Source organism: Argopecten irradians, chromosome 12, assembly GCF_041381155.1.
Source record: "Argopecten irradians isolate NY chromosome 12, Ai_NY, whole genome shotgun sequence".
Taxonomy (NCBI): domain Eukaryota; kingdom Metazoa; phylum Mollusca; class Bivalvia; order Pectinida; family Pectinidae; genus Argopecten; species Argopecten irradians.
Window position 1 is genome coordinate 23,238,911 of NC_091145.1, and position 17,176 is coordinate 23,256,086.

Consider the following 17,176-nt stretch of genomic DNA (forward strand, 5'->3'; position numbering starts at 1 on the left):
TGTTCCCCCTCCCCCAAGGATGTTTGTGGCAAAATTTGGTTACAATCCATGCAGAACTCTATGACTAGTAGCGATTTAAAGGATTTACCTCTATTTCCCCTATTGGGCCCCGCCCCTCCTGCCCCCGGGGGGTCAGAGCCAAAATTTATACAAGTTCTGTTCCCCTTCCCCCAAGGATGTTTGTGGCCAAATTTGGTTACAATCCATGCAGAACTCTATGACTAGTAGCGATTTAAAGGATTTACCTCTATTTCCCCTATTGGGCCCTGCCCCTCTGCCCCAGGGGGACCAGAGCCAAAATTTATACAAGTTCTGTTCCCCTTCCCCCAAGGATGTTTGTGGCTAATTTTGGTTACAATCCATGCAGAACTCTAGGACAAGTAGCGATTTAAAGGATTTACCTCTATTTCCCCTATTCGGCCCGCCCCTCCTGCCCCCGGGGGGTTAGAGCCAAAATTTTTACAAGTTCTGTTCCCCCTCCCCCAAGGATGTTTGTGGCCAAATTTGGTTACAATCCATGCAGAACTCTATGACTAGTAGCGATTTAAAGGAAATGTTGACGGACAGACGGACGACGGACGGACGGACGGACGACGAACGACGGACGCCGCGCCATGACATAAGCTCACCGGCCCTTTGGGCCAGGTGAGCTAAAAATGTAAAAAAAAAATGTTTAGAAGATAAATGTGATTGCATTTTACATGCAAGTGCGACACTAAAATGTCAATATTCCTAAACCGCCTTGTTACTCGTTACTATCCACCACAATCGCGCTTTAAAATGGACATATCTATCTCAATGTTGATTGGCCCGTTCTTGCAACTGACCAATCAAGGCTGACATTACACAATGCTTATTTGTGAGACTAACAAAAGACCTCTGATATCAACTACTTGTTTTTTTTATTTAATACTTATATTTTTATATAAAATAGGTCCCTTTAAAAGGCTTTATATCTATCATTGGTCGTATATGGCATATCTAATGGTGGATTATTCAATAACTAAACATCTATATTCAACGTAATTTCACGTGGGTTTTCTCCTAGTACTCCGCTTTCCTTCCATACTAAGACCATTCACGCGCTTACATCCGAGCCATCGAAAGTGATTTACATAAGGTTTTTTTACTTGTTTCTCAATCAATGTAGAATAAAGTTTATAAATGTAATTTTATTTGATTTATATTCAATTATTCGTAATGTCCAGTGAACATTATGTGTATCTATATTCAATATCAATTTGCTTATATTATCAATAATTCCTATTAATTTGTATTTTTGAACTTTCCATTTAAGTTCTTTATATGTCACAATTAGGTTCTATGGTCATAGTTTATGATAAAAATACTGAAATATCAATTATTGAATAGTAAAAATACATTAAGCATAAAAATTCAATTCTTGATTAATGCAATGTTTGAAATGCCAAAGTCCTGGGTAATAGGACTGAGATGACTATTTCGTTGGCAAGATGGTCAGTTAAAAAATACACGTAGGTTTAACACCATATACTTCATTGCAGTGTGTAAACACACACATTGTTCCAGGTACAAATAAAACAAAAGTGATTGTTAAAACAAACGGACGAATAATTAATACGAAAATAGAACACGAATAGTCTTAAGATGACATTTACATGTTCAACGGGTTCGTTTTAATCTACATAACTGTACATTTGTATGATATTATATACATCCTTGATTATAGTTTGTCTACTAAATTATGATGTCTGTCAACACACAATGCTTGCATTTGATTATATAAATACATTGACATAAATCGTCTCTACATTTATCCAAGGCATTCATACGAAATTTTACAAATGATATATATATATATATATATATATTAACATTATATAATTATCTCATTCTATCTTTGAAATATGTATAATGTTCCATCATATAGCCGGTTATTTACGCAGACAATAGAAATTAATTTTTATATCTGTTTTGAATTATTGCGATCTGGTATGTCTCATGCAAACGTTTCTCAATAATTCACGGATCAAATTTAGGGATTATAGCAATGTCTCGTGAAACCACAAATATATCTTTCCCACGACAATAACCGGCTATACGCTAAATATATCTACGTAAGACCCGTGTTTTGAGCAAAAATAGAGAATAGATGTTGATTATGAATTATTGAGCAGAATATCTAATTTGATTGTAAATGCGAATACATACATGTATTTGACAACACTCATATTTTGCCCCTACTTGTATTTTGAGATGAATATTTTGATTGCTATCCCTTTAATTATGTCGTTGTTTATTGAACCGAAAACTATCATGCAATGACAAACTTCAAGACTTTAAGACTAGTATAAATTTCGCCATCTTTTATACCAAAATAAATGGTTATATCACACAAACTCTTCTTGTGATTGTTTAGCGATTCTAGGCACAGATTATTGAGCATTCAGAAGGCAAATGGTGTTAGCAATTCGATGCAGGATACATTGCTATCACAGGATACATTGCTATCTCCAGTCATCACAAGGAAGCCCAATAGCAACAAACTTGCATTCAATTCCTTCTGAACTGATTGAAGAATACCCCACTCTATATTGGTGTAAACCAACACCCACATAGTAAAGTGGAGTTGAAACATATTCTATACTAGCTGATGGAACACAATATTAATCCCAACCCACGCTGATGGATTCCCAAGACCCACATACAATATTGGAGTTCAAATTCAATGCATACCTATAATGTCAATCCCCATGATAACAATAGAGTTCAGGCCCCACACTGATGGAGCTAAAACAAATCCACAATAAACCCGCAATGAACCCGCTCACACTGATGAAAAATCAAGCCACACTGTTGGCTGTTAATCCCCAACCATAGATATAGACCGCAGGCCAAATCTATACTGATATAACTCCAGCCCAATCCTTACTGACTTATGGTACTAAATTCTTATTCATATTAATGGAAATCATTCAAGTTACACACATACCGCATATGGAGTTCAAACAACACCCAAATCCAGCTCCATACTATTGGCGTCCAAACGCCACCAATATTGACCCAAATCCAGCTCCGACAATACTATTAGCGTTATAACCCCACCCTAAATGACCCAAATCTAGCTACGACGATCGATACTATTTGCGCCCAAACCTCACCCAAAGTGACCAAAATCCAACTCCGACAATACTATTGGCATTCAAACCAAACCAATAGTGACCGAAATCCAGCTCCGAATATACTATTGACATTCAAACCCCACCCATAGTGACCGAAATCTAGTTCCGACAATACTATTGACGTTCAAATCTCACCCATAGTGACCCAAATCAAGCTCTGTCAATACTATTGACGATCAATCCTCATCCACTTTAGTGCAAACCGAACCGAACCATAATGTGTGAGTTCATGTTTCACCAACTGTTTGAACGAGCATGCGTTTATTGATTACGTCACACATGAATGTCGTTATCAAAATATCCTATTTAGTACTAATTTACTGAAGTATTTACGTTTGAAGCAGCTGAGCTATCGAAAACCGCCTTGTACATACACAAAAAAGTAACAGTGGCTATAACAAAACATCAGTTATAGTCATTATCAAAATATCCATTTAGTTGATAAAAATTGTAACAAATATAATTGTAGGGTCAATTTGTTTTTGTAACGATATACTGCCTCAATAACTCATTTGCTGATATCCGTATCAGGAATATCTAACATATCAAACACAAAATATGTATACAAATGACCTTACTTAATACACACACTAGTACATTTTGAATCCAGCACATGGACCGTTACTTATCAAGGCTTGTTCCATTGTGATGTATGTCGTTGATTGAGTTCTATGATCCTTTGAGACAGAGACACCCCATCGTACTCATCGTCCGACTCGGGTGAAATAAACAGGGCCAGTTCGTCATCACCCCTACCGTTCTGTGTACGTTCTTTCATACGTATGTCGGCCGCATCTGTTATTTGAGGCCGGACTACAAATGGAGAGTTCTCAGCCTGTTCTGTACCAACATATAACGTCATGGTATCCATAGTATCAAACCCACTGTCAACCTGTCCCAAAAACGACTGAAACTGTGTATGGACTGGCTTATCTGGGAACGAATTGGTCCTTACACACGTTTCGTGAAAGTGACGTGGGTTGACTGGCGGACCTGTCCAGCACGCGGGCTGAGTCGGACGCACGAAACTGTCGTCACAGTAAGGAGCTCCACGTCGGATAGAATCTCTGTATATATATGTAGGTCTAGCTTCGTCATTTGGTCGATATGCACACTGATATGTCTTCCTTCCCACTTCTGAAGGTTTAGGTTGATTACACAGACCAAAGGGTGTCTTGGACTGGCGGGTTCTGACATTGAGAAGTTCCTGTATGGCCGCCATTAATAGTTTTGTTTGTACGCATCCATTCAGAGTGCTGTGAGACAGAGTGACAAGATGACTGAGATCACCTTTAGTCAGCGACACAAATAGCTGCTCCAGATCAGAGTTCCTCAATTGACATTTCTGTTGGTCGATATCATCAACGATGGAATACAGCTGTCCCAGATTAGGTAACAGCTCAAGAAAGCGCGAACAAAGTCCGGAGTAAACACACACTAACATTACTGGTGGAAGATGGGCCGATGTTACGCTATCAATCTCAATTAATAGGTTCAATAGATGTAAATCTAGCTTTAAATTTGGCATGTTAAGTATATCTAAACCCCGTCTGGCCATTTCAACACCTTCCAATAGCTCCTCCGACAATAGAATCAAAAGAGTGCATGCGTTCTGTCCAGTGCGCCATTTATGGATGTACGACTCCGTGTTTAGTTCCGAGGAACAGTGCTCTAGTATAACGACGTCCGTTTTGGATTTGATAAACTGAACGAAAAAATTACAGACTTTCTCTACTTTTGTATTCCTTTGGGAACAAAACACCGCTGTGATGCCCTGGTCATTTGCATCTGAAACAAAGAAAGCAAGATCAACTTGCACCTTAAATAAATCAGTGGTAGTACTGTTTTTAAAGACAAATAGAGTAAACCAACTTTGTTTCACGTGTGATTTATTTTCGAGAATTGCGCGATCCAAGTAAATTCGCGAAAGTTTATTTACTCGAATTTATATCTACATGTACATCCCTTATTTTGACAGAAATTTCCTTTTCAAACTAAAACCGCGAAAATTAACGCACGGGAGAGTTGGTTTGAAGTATAATATGAGTCTATGTGCCATCCCCCACATCCACCACGACACAGGCAGATTTATATTAAGATGTCTCCAAATATCAATACAAGAGTCATGCCCTACAAAGCATCACCTAGTTTACGTTGATTAGATTAAAAAAGTACTATTGTTTCATAAAGGCACATTTGCCTTATTTACTAAGATAACCATACAGGTGTTGGGGAATTACATTTGTAATACGTAGATATATAACCTATGTTGAACAATGGTGGATATTCTGTATGAGACTAGCTTCTTGACGATGATCCGCATCAGCTCTAAGACGTAGCTATAGTTATTGATCATTTCATGATATTAAGCTAGGTGTCCATGCATGTGAATTACACCCAATCTATACGCCACTAAATTTTCAATTTCGTTTAAGGTGATTGTGAAACCATCATTCTGGTTATATTCCAGATCAATTCATGTAAATACAGACAATTTAAGTAGGACAAGTGATATTATTGTAACATGCACAGTGGTTACAATCTAAGAGGTGACCTCGGCGGTCGATGATCAACTGCAAAGCCACATCAGCGAACTAATGAAGTATAAAGGTGAAATGTCCGTATGTATGAATCGTAAAGCTACCAAGTTGCTTTAAGCTTCGCAACTGTTCCTCTTTAAAGCGATGTAGACAGATACTACATACCCACCAACTCTACAAAGACAAATTCTGATGTGATTTTATCTTATAGGATGTCGGGTTCCTTCTCTGTCACAGCATATAACCTTTGTTAGAAGAGGGTGAGGATGGCAGGTGTGGGGACACGATCATACCCGTCCACGTGGTGCATAAAACGATAATTCACCACACACACCATCACCACACCATCTAGTTATGCTAGCTATCGGGAGGAAATACACAGCTGAAATAACCATATCTAAAATGGTCACATAAACATGGTCGGTAAGTAATGATAGAGTATATACTTACTTTGTGATGTTATCTCCTGTTCGTTGTTTGGTGTGTCGTTTGCTAGTTTCTCGCTAGTTTGACTGTTTGGTACCGACTTCAACAACTGGCATTTTCCTATAACAGGATTTGTAAGAAGGTAATGTTTTGTTCACTAAAGGTTCCTTATGGCATCTGCTTACAGGTAGTTATGTGGAATTTTACGAAACGAGTCTTTGCGTGCTATAGGAAACACAAATGTATTCGTAGTTCATAAAATCTAATATAAGCTGAACACATTCAGTTAGATAGTTTTAATCACATTGCTACAAGAAACAACGTTCGAAAGGATTTCAATATCAAACTGTGTTACGTTACTGCAGAGGTAGCCATTTTCCTAACCATTCCTGAATTCTGTCATCTAATAAGTATCATATGAAAAACAATTACATGAACAAAATCACTGATATCACACTGATACTATCTTAAACTATTCTCTGTTTACTAGTGTTTAATAGAGGACTAGAATTCCCATGATGATGTTTCTTCATTGAACTCCATCCCTTTCATCCCTTTAAACGCCTGATATTTTTTAAGCTGTAATCATATCATGTTACGTTGACTAATATAAAGCAATGCCCCTCTTAAATATGGCATCCGATAATGATAGCAATAAGTCCTCAGTTACAAAACTATCGCAGTATAATCGATTCCAGCGAAGGATAGGTTACCATGATTATTTCTTTCCTAAAGGTGCTTGACCTGAAGAAATATCTTTCGTTAGAACCCACTCAGCAATACTGTGATTTGAACATTAAGAACCAATTTGTTTTACTTTACTGAATTTTATCGATTGTACATTCAAACTGATCTACCCATATACTGTCATTCTCACTACCCCATATGTACATTGTTAATGTTCATGTCCGATATATGTATTTACCAATGAAGCAGAGGACATAGTGCAACGATAACAGAACGATAATCGATGAAGCAAAGGATAAAGTGCAGCGATAACAGAACGATAACCGATGAAAAAGAGGACATAGTTCAACGATTACTGAAACTTAACAAATGAAACAGAGGATATAGTGCAACTATAACAACGATAACCAATGAACAGAGGACAAAGCCAAAGATAACTAACAATAACCGATGAAGCAGAGAATATAATCCAACGATAACTGAACGATAACCGATGAAGCAGAGGACAAAGCCCAAAGATAACTTAACAATAACCGATGAAGCAGAGAATATAAGCCAACGATAACTGAACGATAACCGATGAAGCAGAGAACAAATCCAAAGATAAACTTAACGATAACCGATGAAGCAGAGGACATATTCAACGATAACTGAAATAACCAATGAAGCAGAGGACAATAGTCCAAAGATAACTGAACGATAACCAATGAAGCAGAGGACATAGTCCAACGATAACTGAACGATAACCGATGAAGCAGAGGACAAAGTCCAAAGATAACTTAACAATAACCGATGAAAAAAAGGACATACATTGTAGTCCAAGAAGCCATAACCAATGAAAAATAGGACATAGTCCAACAATAACTGAACTATAACCAATGAAAAATAAAGACATAGAACTATAACCCAGCGAAAGACAAGTCCAGAAACCAGAATAACCAATTAAATAGAGGACATAGTCCAACGATAACTGAAGGAAAAAACCAAGGAAAAAAGACATATCAAAAGACAGAACTAAAACCAATGAAAAAGGACATAGTCAACGATAACGATAACCAATGAAACAAGGATAAGTCCAACGATAACTGATAACCAATGAAACAGAGGACATAGTCCAACGATAACTGAAGGATAACCAATGAAACAGAGGATATAGTCCAACGATAACTGAACGATAACCAATGAAACAGAGGATATAGTCCAACGATAACTGAACGATAACCAATGAAACAGAGGATATAGTCCAACGATAACTGAACGATAACCAATGAAACAGAGGACATAGTCCAACGATAACTGAACGATAACCAATGAAACAGAGGACATAGTCCAACGATAACTGAACGATAACCAATGAAACAGAGGACATAGTCCAACGATAACTGAAAATAACCAATGAAACAGAGGACATAGTCCAACGATAACTGAACGATAACCAATGAAACAGAGACATAGTCCAACGATAACTGAACGATAACCAATGAAACAGAGGACATAGTCCAACGATAACTGAACGATAACCAATGAAACAGAGGACATAGTCCAACGATAACTGAACGATAACCAATGAAACAGAGGACATAGTCTAACGATAACTGAACGATAACCAATGAAACAGAGGACATAGTCCAACGATAACTGAAGGATAACAATGAAACAGAGGATATAGTCTAACGATAACTGAACGATAACAATGAAACAGAGGATATAGTCCAACGATAACTGAACGATAACCAATGAAACAGAGGATATAGTCCAACGATAACTGAAGGATAACCAATGAAACAGAGGATATAGTCCAACGATAACTGAACGATAACCAATAAAACAGAGGACATAGTCCAACGATAACTGAACGATAACCAATGAAACAGAGGATATAGTCTAACGATAACTGAAGGATAACCAATGAAACAGAGGATATAGTCCAACGATAACTGAAGGATAACAATGAAACAGAGGATATAGTCCAACGATAACTGAACGATAACAATGAAACAGAGGATATAGTCTAACGATAACTGAAGGATAACAATGAAACAGAGGATATAGTCCAACGATAACTGAACGATAACCAATGAAACAGAGGATATAGTCCAACGATAACTGAACGATAACAATGAAACAGAGGATATAGTCTAACGATAACTGAACGATAACCAATGAAACAGAGGATATAGTCCAACGATAACTGAAGGATAACCAATGAAACAGAGGATATAGTCCAACGATAACTGAAGGATAACCAATGAAACAGAGGATATAGTCCAACGATAACTGAACGATAACCAATGAAACAGAGGATATAGTCCAACGATAACTGAACGATAACCAATGAAACAGAGGACATAGTCCAACGATAACTGAAGGATAACAATGAAACAGAGGATATAGTCCAACGATAACTGAACGATAACAATGAAACAGAGGATATAGTCCAACGATAACTGAAGGATAACCAATGAAACAGAGGATATAGTCCAACGATAACTGAACGATAACCAATGAAACAGAGGATATAGTCTAACGATAACTGAACGATAACCAATGAAACAGAGGATATAGTCCAACGATAACTGAAGGATAACAATGAAACAGAGGATATAGTCCAACGATAACTGAACGATAACCAATGAAACAGAGGATATAGTCCAACGATAACTGAACGATAACCAATGAAACAGAGGACATAGTCCAACGATAACTGAACGATAACAATGAAACAGAGGATATAGTCCAACGATAACTGAAGGATAACAATGAAACAGAGGATATAGTCCAACGATAACTGAACGATAACCAATGAAACAGAGGATATAGTCTAACGATAACTGAACGATAACCAATGAAACAGAGGACATAGTCTAACGATAACTGAAGGATAACAATGAAACAGAGGATATAGTCCAACGATAACTGAACGATAACAATGAAACAGAGGATATAGTCCAACGATAACTGAACGATAACCAATGAAACAGAGGATATAGTCCTAACGATAACTGAACGATAACAATGAAACAGAGGACATAGTCCAACGATAACTGAACGATAACAATGAAACAGAGGATATAGTCCAACGATAACTGAACGATAACCAATGAAACAGAGGATATAGTCCAACGATAACTGAACGATAACAATGAAACAGAGGATATAGTCTAACGATAACTGAACGATAACCAATGAAACAGAGGATATAGTCTAACGATAACTGAACGATAACAATGAAACAGAGGATATAGTCTAACGATAACTGAAGGATAACCAATGAAACAGAGGATATAGTCCAACGATAACTGAACGATAACAATGAAACAGAGGATATAGTCCAACGATAACTGAACGATAACAATGAAACAGAGGATATAGTCCAACGATAACTGAACGATAACAATGAAACAGAGGATATAGTCTCCAACGATAACTGAAGGATAACCAATGAAACAGAGGATATAGTCCAACGATAACTGAAACGATAACTGAAGGATAACCAATGAAACAGAGGATATAGTCTAACGATAACTGAAGGATAACCAATGAAACAGAGGATATAGTCTAACGATAACTGAACGATAACAATGAAACAGAGGATATAGTCCAACGATAACTGAACGATAACAATGAAACAGAGGATATAGTCCAACGATAACTGAACGATAACCAATGAAACAGAGGATATAGTCTAACGATAACTGAACGATAACAATGAAACAGAGGATATAGTCCAACGATAACTGAACGATAACCAATGAAACAGAGGATATAGTCCAACGATAACTGAACGATAACAATGAAACAGAGGATATAGTCCAACGATAACTGAAGGATAACCAATGAAACAGAGGACATAGTCCAACGATAACTGAACGATAACCAATGAAACAGAGGATATAGTCCAACGATAACTGAACGATAACAATGAAACAGAGGATATAGTCCTAACGATAACTGAACGATAACAATGAAACAGAGGATATAGTCCAACGATAACTGAACGATCACATAACAAGAAACAATGAAACAGAGGATATAGTCCAACGATAACTGAACGATAACCAATGAAACAGAGGATATAGTCCAACGATAACTGAACGATAACAATGAAACAGAGGATATAGTCCAACGATAACTGAACGATAACAATGAAACAGAGGATATAGTCTAACGATAACTGAACGATAACCAATGAAACAGAGGATATAGTCTAACGATAACTGAACGATAACCAATGAAACAGAGGATATAGTCCAACGATAACTGAACGATAACCAATGAAACAGAGGATATAGTCTCAACGATAACTGAACGATAACCAATGAAACAGAGGACATAGTCCAACGATAACTGAAGGATAACAATGAAACAGAGGATATAGTCCAACGATAACTGAACGATAACCAATGAAACAGAGGAATAGTCCAACGATAACTGAAACGATAACCAATGAAACAGAGGATATAGTCCAACGATAACTGAACGATAACAATGAAACAGAGGATATAGTCCAACGATAACTGAACGATAACCAATGAAACAGAGGATATAGTCCAACGATAACTGAACGATAACAATGAAACAGAGGATATAGTCTAACGATAACTGAACGATAACCAATGAAACAGAGGATATAGTCCAACGATAACTGAACGATAACAATGAAACAGAGGATATAGTCCAACGATAACTGAACGATAACCAATGAAACAGAGGATATAGTCTAACGATAACTGAACGATAACCAATGAAACAGAGGACATAGTCTAACGATAACTGAACGATAACCAATGAAACAGAGGATATAGTCTAACGATAACTGAACGATAACCAATGAAACAGAGGATATAGTCTAACGATAACTGAACGATAACCAATGAAACAGAGGACTATAGTCTAACGATAACTGAACGATAACAATGAAACAGATGGAATAGTCTCCAACGATAACTGAAGATAACCAATGAAACAGAGGATATAGTCCAACGATAACTGAAGGATAACAATGAAACAGAGGATATAGTCCAACGATAACTGAACGATAACAATGAAACAGAGGATATAGTCTAACGATAACTGAACGATAACCAATGAAACAGAGGATATAGTCTAACGATAACTGAACGATAACCAATGAAACAGAGGATATAGTCCAACGATAACTGAAGGATAACAATGAAACAGAGGATATAGTCTAACGATAACTGAACGATAACCAATGAAACAGAGGATATAGTCTAACGATAACTGAACGATAACCAATGAAACAGAGGATATAGTCCAACGATAACTGAACGATAACCAATGAAACAGAGGATATAGTCCAACGATAACTGAACGATAACCAATGAAACAGAGGATATAGTCCAACTATAACTGAAGGATAACAAATGAAACAGAGGATATAGTCCAACGATAACTGAACGATAACAATGAAACAGAGGATATAGTCCAACGATAACTGAACGATAACAATGAAACAGAGGATATATAGTAACTGAACGATAACAATGAAACAGAGGAATATAACTAACTGAACGATAACAATGAAACAGAGGATATAGTCCAACGATAACTGAACGATAACAATGAAACAGAGGATATAGTCTAACGATAACTGAACGATAACAATGAAACAGAGGATATAGTCTAACGATAACTGAACGATAACAATGAAACAGAGGATATAGTCCAACGATAACTGAACGATAACAATGAAACAGAGGATATAGTCTAACGATAACTGAACGATAACAATGAAACAGAGGATATAGTCTAACGATAACTGAACGATAACAATGAAACAGAGGATATAGTCCAACGATAACTGAACGATAACAATGAAACAGAGGATATAGTCTAACGATAACTGAACGATAACAATGAAACAGAGGATATAGTCTAACGATAACTGAACGATAACAATGAAACAGAGGATATAGTCTAACGATAACTGAACGATAACAATGAAACAGAGGATATAGTCCTAACGATAACTGAACGATAACAATGAAACAGAGGATATAGTCCAACGATAACTGAACGATAACCAATGAAACAGAGGATATAGTCCAACGATAACTGAACGATAACAATGAAACAGAGGATATAGTCCAACGATAACTGAACGATAACAATGAAACAGAGGACATAGTCCCAACGATAACTGAACGATAACAATGAAACAGAGGACATAGTCCAACGATAACTGACGATAACAATGAAACAGAGGATATAGTCCAACTATAACTTAACGATAACCAATGAAACAGAGGATATAGTCTAACGATAACTGAACGATAACAATGAAACAGAGGACATAGTCCAACGATAACTGAACGATAACAATGAAACAGAGGATATAGTCCAACGATAACTGAAGGATAACAATGAAACAGAGGATATAGTCCAACGATAACTGAAGGATAACAATGAAACAGAGGATATAGTCCAACGATAACTGAACGATAACCAATGAAACAGAGGACATAGTCTAACGATAACTGAAGGATAACAATGAAACAGAGGACATAGTCCAACGATAACTAAACGATAACCAATGAATAGAATCATCATATCAAACAAATGTTTGAATTCATTTTCATTTCAATTTAATTTCAAGTCCGGCTCTTTTCAGGTCAAATACCTACAGATATTTTGCCTGCGATGTTTACATTACCAATCGTTGCCTAAATTTTGAATTATCAAATACCAGATGTGTACAACAGACCTACGTAATTAATGTACTAAAACTTTAATATGTAAGTTGACTGCTAATCAATATGTTAGTGTTGTAGATGTCAGTTTGTGCAACATCACATTTGTATTCGTATCAACTGTGACAGCATAAAAATACCATGAAGAGTTATTATTATCAGCGTCCTCTCCGATTTGAAAAAGGTTATTGTAATCAGTATCTGCGTTTAACACTACACTTATTTGGATCAAGTCACTTGTGGTATTCATTATACATCGTAAAAGTTTGACGATAAACGAATCTACTAGCTTAGATAACCAACCATTATCTTCATTATGACGAATCATAATGTCTAACATCTCTGATATAATCAATCTAATTCCTGAACAAAAAGAAACACATTTAATTCCAGAAATTCTAAACTTCTGAACCAACCTATATCTGTCATGTAGCAATGTCACCAGAAAATCGATTCAGCAGTTGTCAGAGCATTTTATAATTTCAGTAATCAGAGAACTAGACAAGTACCGTAAATCCCCTAGAGAGGGCGGAGACGTAAGTCAATATACACTTTTTGATGAAACAAAATATATTAGCAAATATTAATAATAAAATATGTTTAATGACGTCTCATTACTTATGGAATTTACACCTGCCCCGTCCAACCTTATATACACATATATATGTACCTACCCGTGTATACCCCTGTATACCTGTCCCAATATACCTGTCCCTGTGTACCCCCTGTATACCTGCCCCTGTATAGTCCCTCCTGTACACACCCTGTATACCTACCCGTTTATACACCCTCCTGTATACTCCTTGTATACCTATCCGTGTGTATCCTTGTATATCAACCCTTGTATACTCCTTGTATACCTACCCTGAATACCTACCCTGTATATTAACCCCTTTATACCCCCTCCTGTATACTCCCTATATACCGTCCCTGTATACCTACCCCTGTATACCTCTTCTGTATACTCCCTATAAACCCTGCCTCTTTGTACCCCTTGTATACTCCTGAGTACACCCTGTATACCTACCCTGTAATACATGTACCTACATCTGTATACCCCTTCCTGTATACCCCTATATACTGTCCCTGTATACCTACCCTGTATACTAACCCCTGTATACCCCTCCTGTATACTCCCTTTATATTGTCCCTGTATACCTACCCCTGTATACTAACCCCTGTATACCCCCTCCTGTATACTCCCTATATACTGTCCCTGTATACCTACCCCTGTATACTAACCCCTGTATACCCCTCCTGTATACTCCCTTTATACTGTCCCTGTATACCTACAATTGTACCCCTGTATACTAACCCCTGTATACCCCTTCCTGTATACTCCCTTTATACTGTCCCTGTATACCTACCCCTGTATACTAACCCCTGTATATCCCCCTCCTGTATACTCCCCTTTATACTGTCCCTGTATACCTACCCCTGTATACTAACCCCTGTATACCCCCTCCTCTATACTCCCTATATACTGTCCCTGTATACCTACCCCTGTATACCTACCCCTGTATACCCAATCCTGTACACTCCCTATATACTGTCCCTGTATACCTACCCTGTATACTAACCCCTGTATACCCTTCCTGTATACTCCCTATATACTATCCCTGTATACCTATCCTGTATACTAACCCCTGTATACCTACCCCTGTATACTCCCTATATACTGTCCCTGTATACCTATCCTGTATACTAACCCCTGTATATCCCTCCTGTATACTCCTTATATACTGTCCCTGTATACCTACCCCTGTATACTAACCCCTGTATACCCCCTCCTGTATACTCCCTATATACTGTCCCTGTATACCTACCCCTGTATACTAACCCCTGTATACCTACCCCTGTATACTCCCTATATACTGTCCCTGTATACCTACCCCTGTATACTAACCCCTGTATATCCCTCCTGTATACTCCCTATATACTGTCCCTGTATACCTACCCTGTATACTAACCCCTGTATACCCCCTCCTGTATACTCCCTATATACTGTCCCTGTATACCTACCCCTGTATACTAACCCCTGTATACCCCCTCCTCTATACTCCCTATATACTGTCCCTGTATACCTACCCCTGTATACTAACCCCTGTATACCTACCCCTGTACACTCCCTATATACTGTCCCTGTATACCTACCCTGTATACTAACCCCTGTATACCCTTCCTGTATACTCCCTATATACTATCCCTGTATACCTATCCTGTATACTAACCCCTGTATACCTACCCCTGTATACTCCCTATATACTGTCCCTGTATACCTACCCTGTATACTAACCCCTGTATACCCCCTCCTGTATACTCCTTATATACTGTCCCTGTATACCTATCCTGTATACTAACCCCTGTATACCCCCTCCTGTATACTCATTATATACTGTCCCTGTATACCTACCCCTTCGACGACAGAAGAAGATAACTGTGCCGGTGACTGTAAACAACATGACAATCGGAACAACGATTACAGTTGCAACATGGCTTTTATCCATGCGAATAGGTTCTCCCGTTGTGACCACGAATCGCTTCTGTGGTACCACTGGAAGAGACAATAATATAATGTTCAAAGAGAATGAAAACATATTTAATAGTTTTAACATGTATAAACTACCCTACCCCACACTCAAATTATCCCTTATATATTGCAAAATTAAATTGATCTTGGGTAGCTGTTACTAATTATAGCATTCGTGCCTGTTTCAGGTGTTTCATTTTTTAACAACAATACAAACATACAAATATACAGAATATATATATACATTATATTATCAAAAGAATAAGACAACAGGTATATTGCCTATATTAGTCTTCTTCTGTTACTTCCGGTTGGGCTTGAAAGAAATATGGTATGTTTCACTTTATTACTGCACTATTGCCTTTATATCAATTATTTACACCGCCACACATCTAGGAATGAAGTCCAGGTCCACGTCATAATCTATCGATTAATAGTCTTCTCGCCATAAAACTCGTGACTGTCATGTGGTCCATGTTTTTGATATACCTAATGCTTCGTTTGTTATTAATTTTCAGAGATATAATCAATGGAAAATACGAAAAAATGAATTAAAGAGGAAAACATAATCATAAGAAATGTAGTAAAATCTTGATTCCAATACGCCCACGTTAAACGTGAAGCGCCCACATTCATAGACAAATAGTGAGATCAATTACGTCACCTGGTATATTGAAAGGCTTTGATTCCAAGAAGTGGTCTCCTATGTATTGTTCACGACCATCCACAGGTCGGAGCTGCAATAAATCAATCATCTTTCCTGGTAAGCAGATATCAATCTAATAACATTAAAACAGATTATTCATATCGTTAAATACACAGACAGAATTATGTTTTTCACTAAATCTCGCATATATCTGTTTTACTAGGCTTTTTAAGGTACCTCTATTTAAGGTCATGCAATCAATATAGTTATTACGCTACGTCATTATTTTTATTTCCATAAGGCTATTGCACAAAATTTAATATTCATATCTAAAATGCTAATGATTTAGGTCTGTAATCTTAGAATTAGAATGGTTCTTGACGCATTCAGATCTTTTGTTGATCCGCCATTTTCTTTGGATTCTCTCTCCAGGATAATTTGATATAATTCGGCGATCGATATCGTGTTTTCTG

The 17,176-nt window shown here is 37.3% G+C and overlaps 1 protein-coding gene across 1 annotated transcript in view; it reads right to left on the reverse strand.

Moving 5' to 3' along the window:
* Positions 1-2,480: 2,480 nt before the first annotated feature.
* Positions 2,481-17,176, reverse strand: part of LOC138336322 (uncharacterized) — a 68,757-nt gene continuing 54,061 nt past the window's right edge. Inside the window, exons 8-11 of the mRNA XM_069285760.1 lie at positions 16,722-16,794; positions 15,941-16,081; positions 6,152-6,247; positions 2,481-4,949 (exon numbers count right to left, since the gene is read on the reverse strand). Coding sequence (XP_069141861.1) covers positions 3,790-4,949; positions 6,152-6,247; positions 15,941-16,081; positions 16,722-16,794 — 1,470 coding nt within the window. The 3' untranslated portion in view covers positions 2,481-3,789. The remainder of the gene's footprint in view (positions 4,950-6,151; positions 6,248-15,940; positions 16,082-16,721; positions 16,795-17,176) is intronic.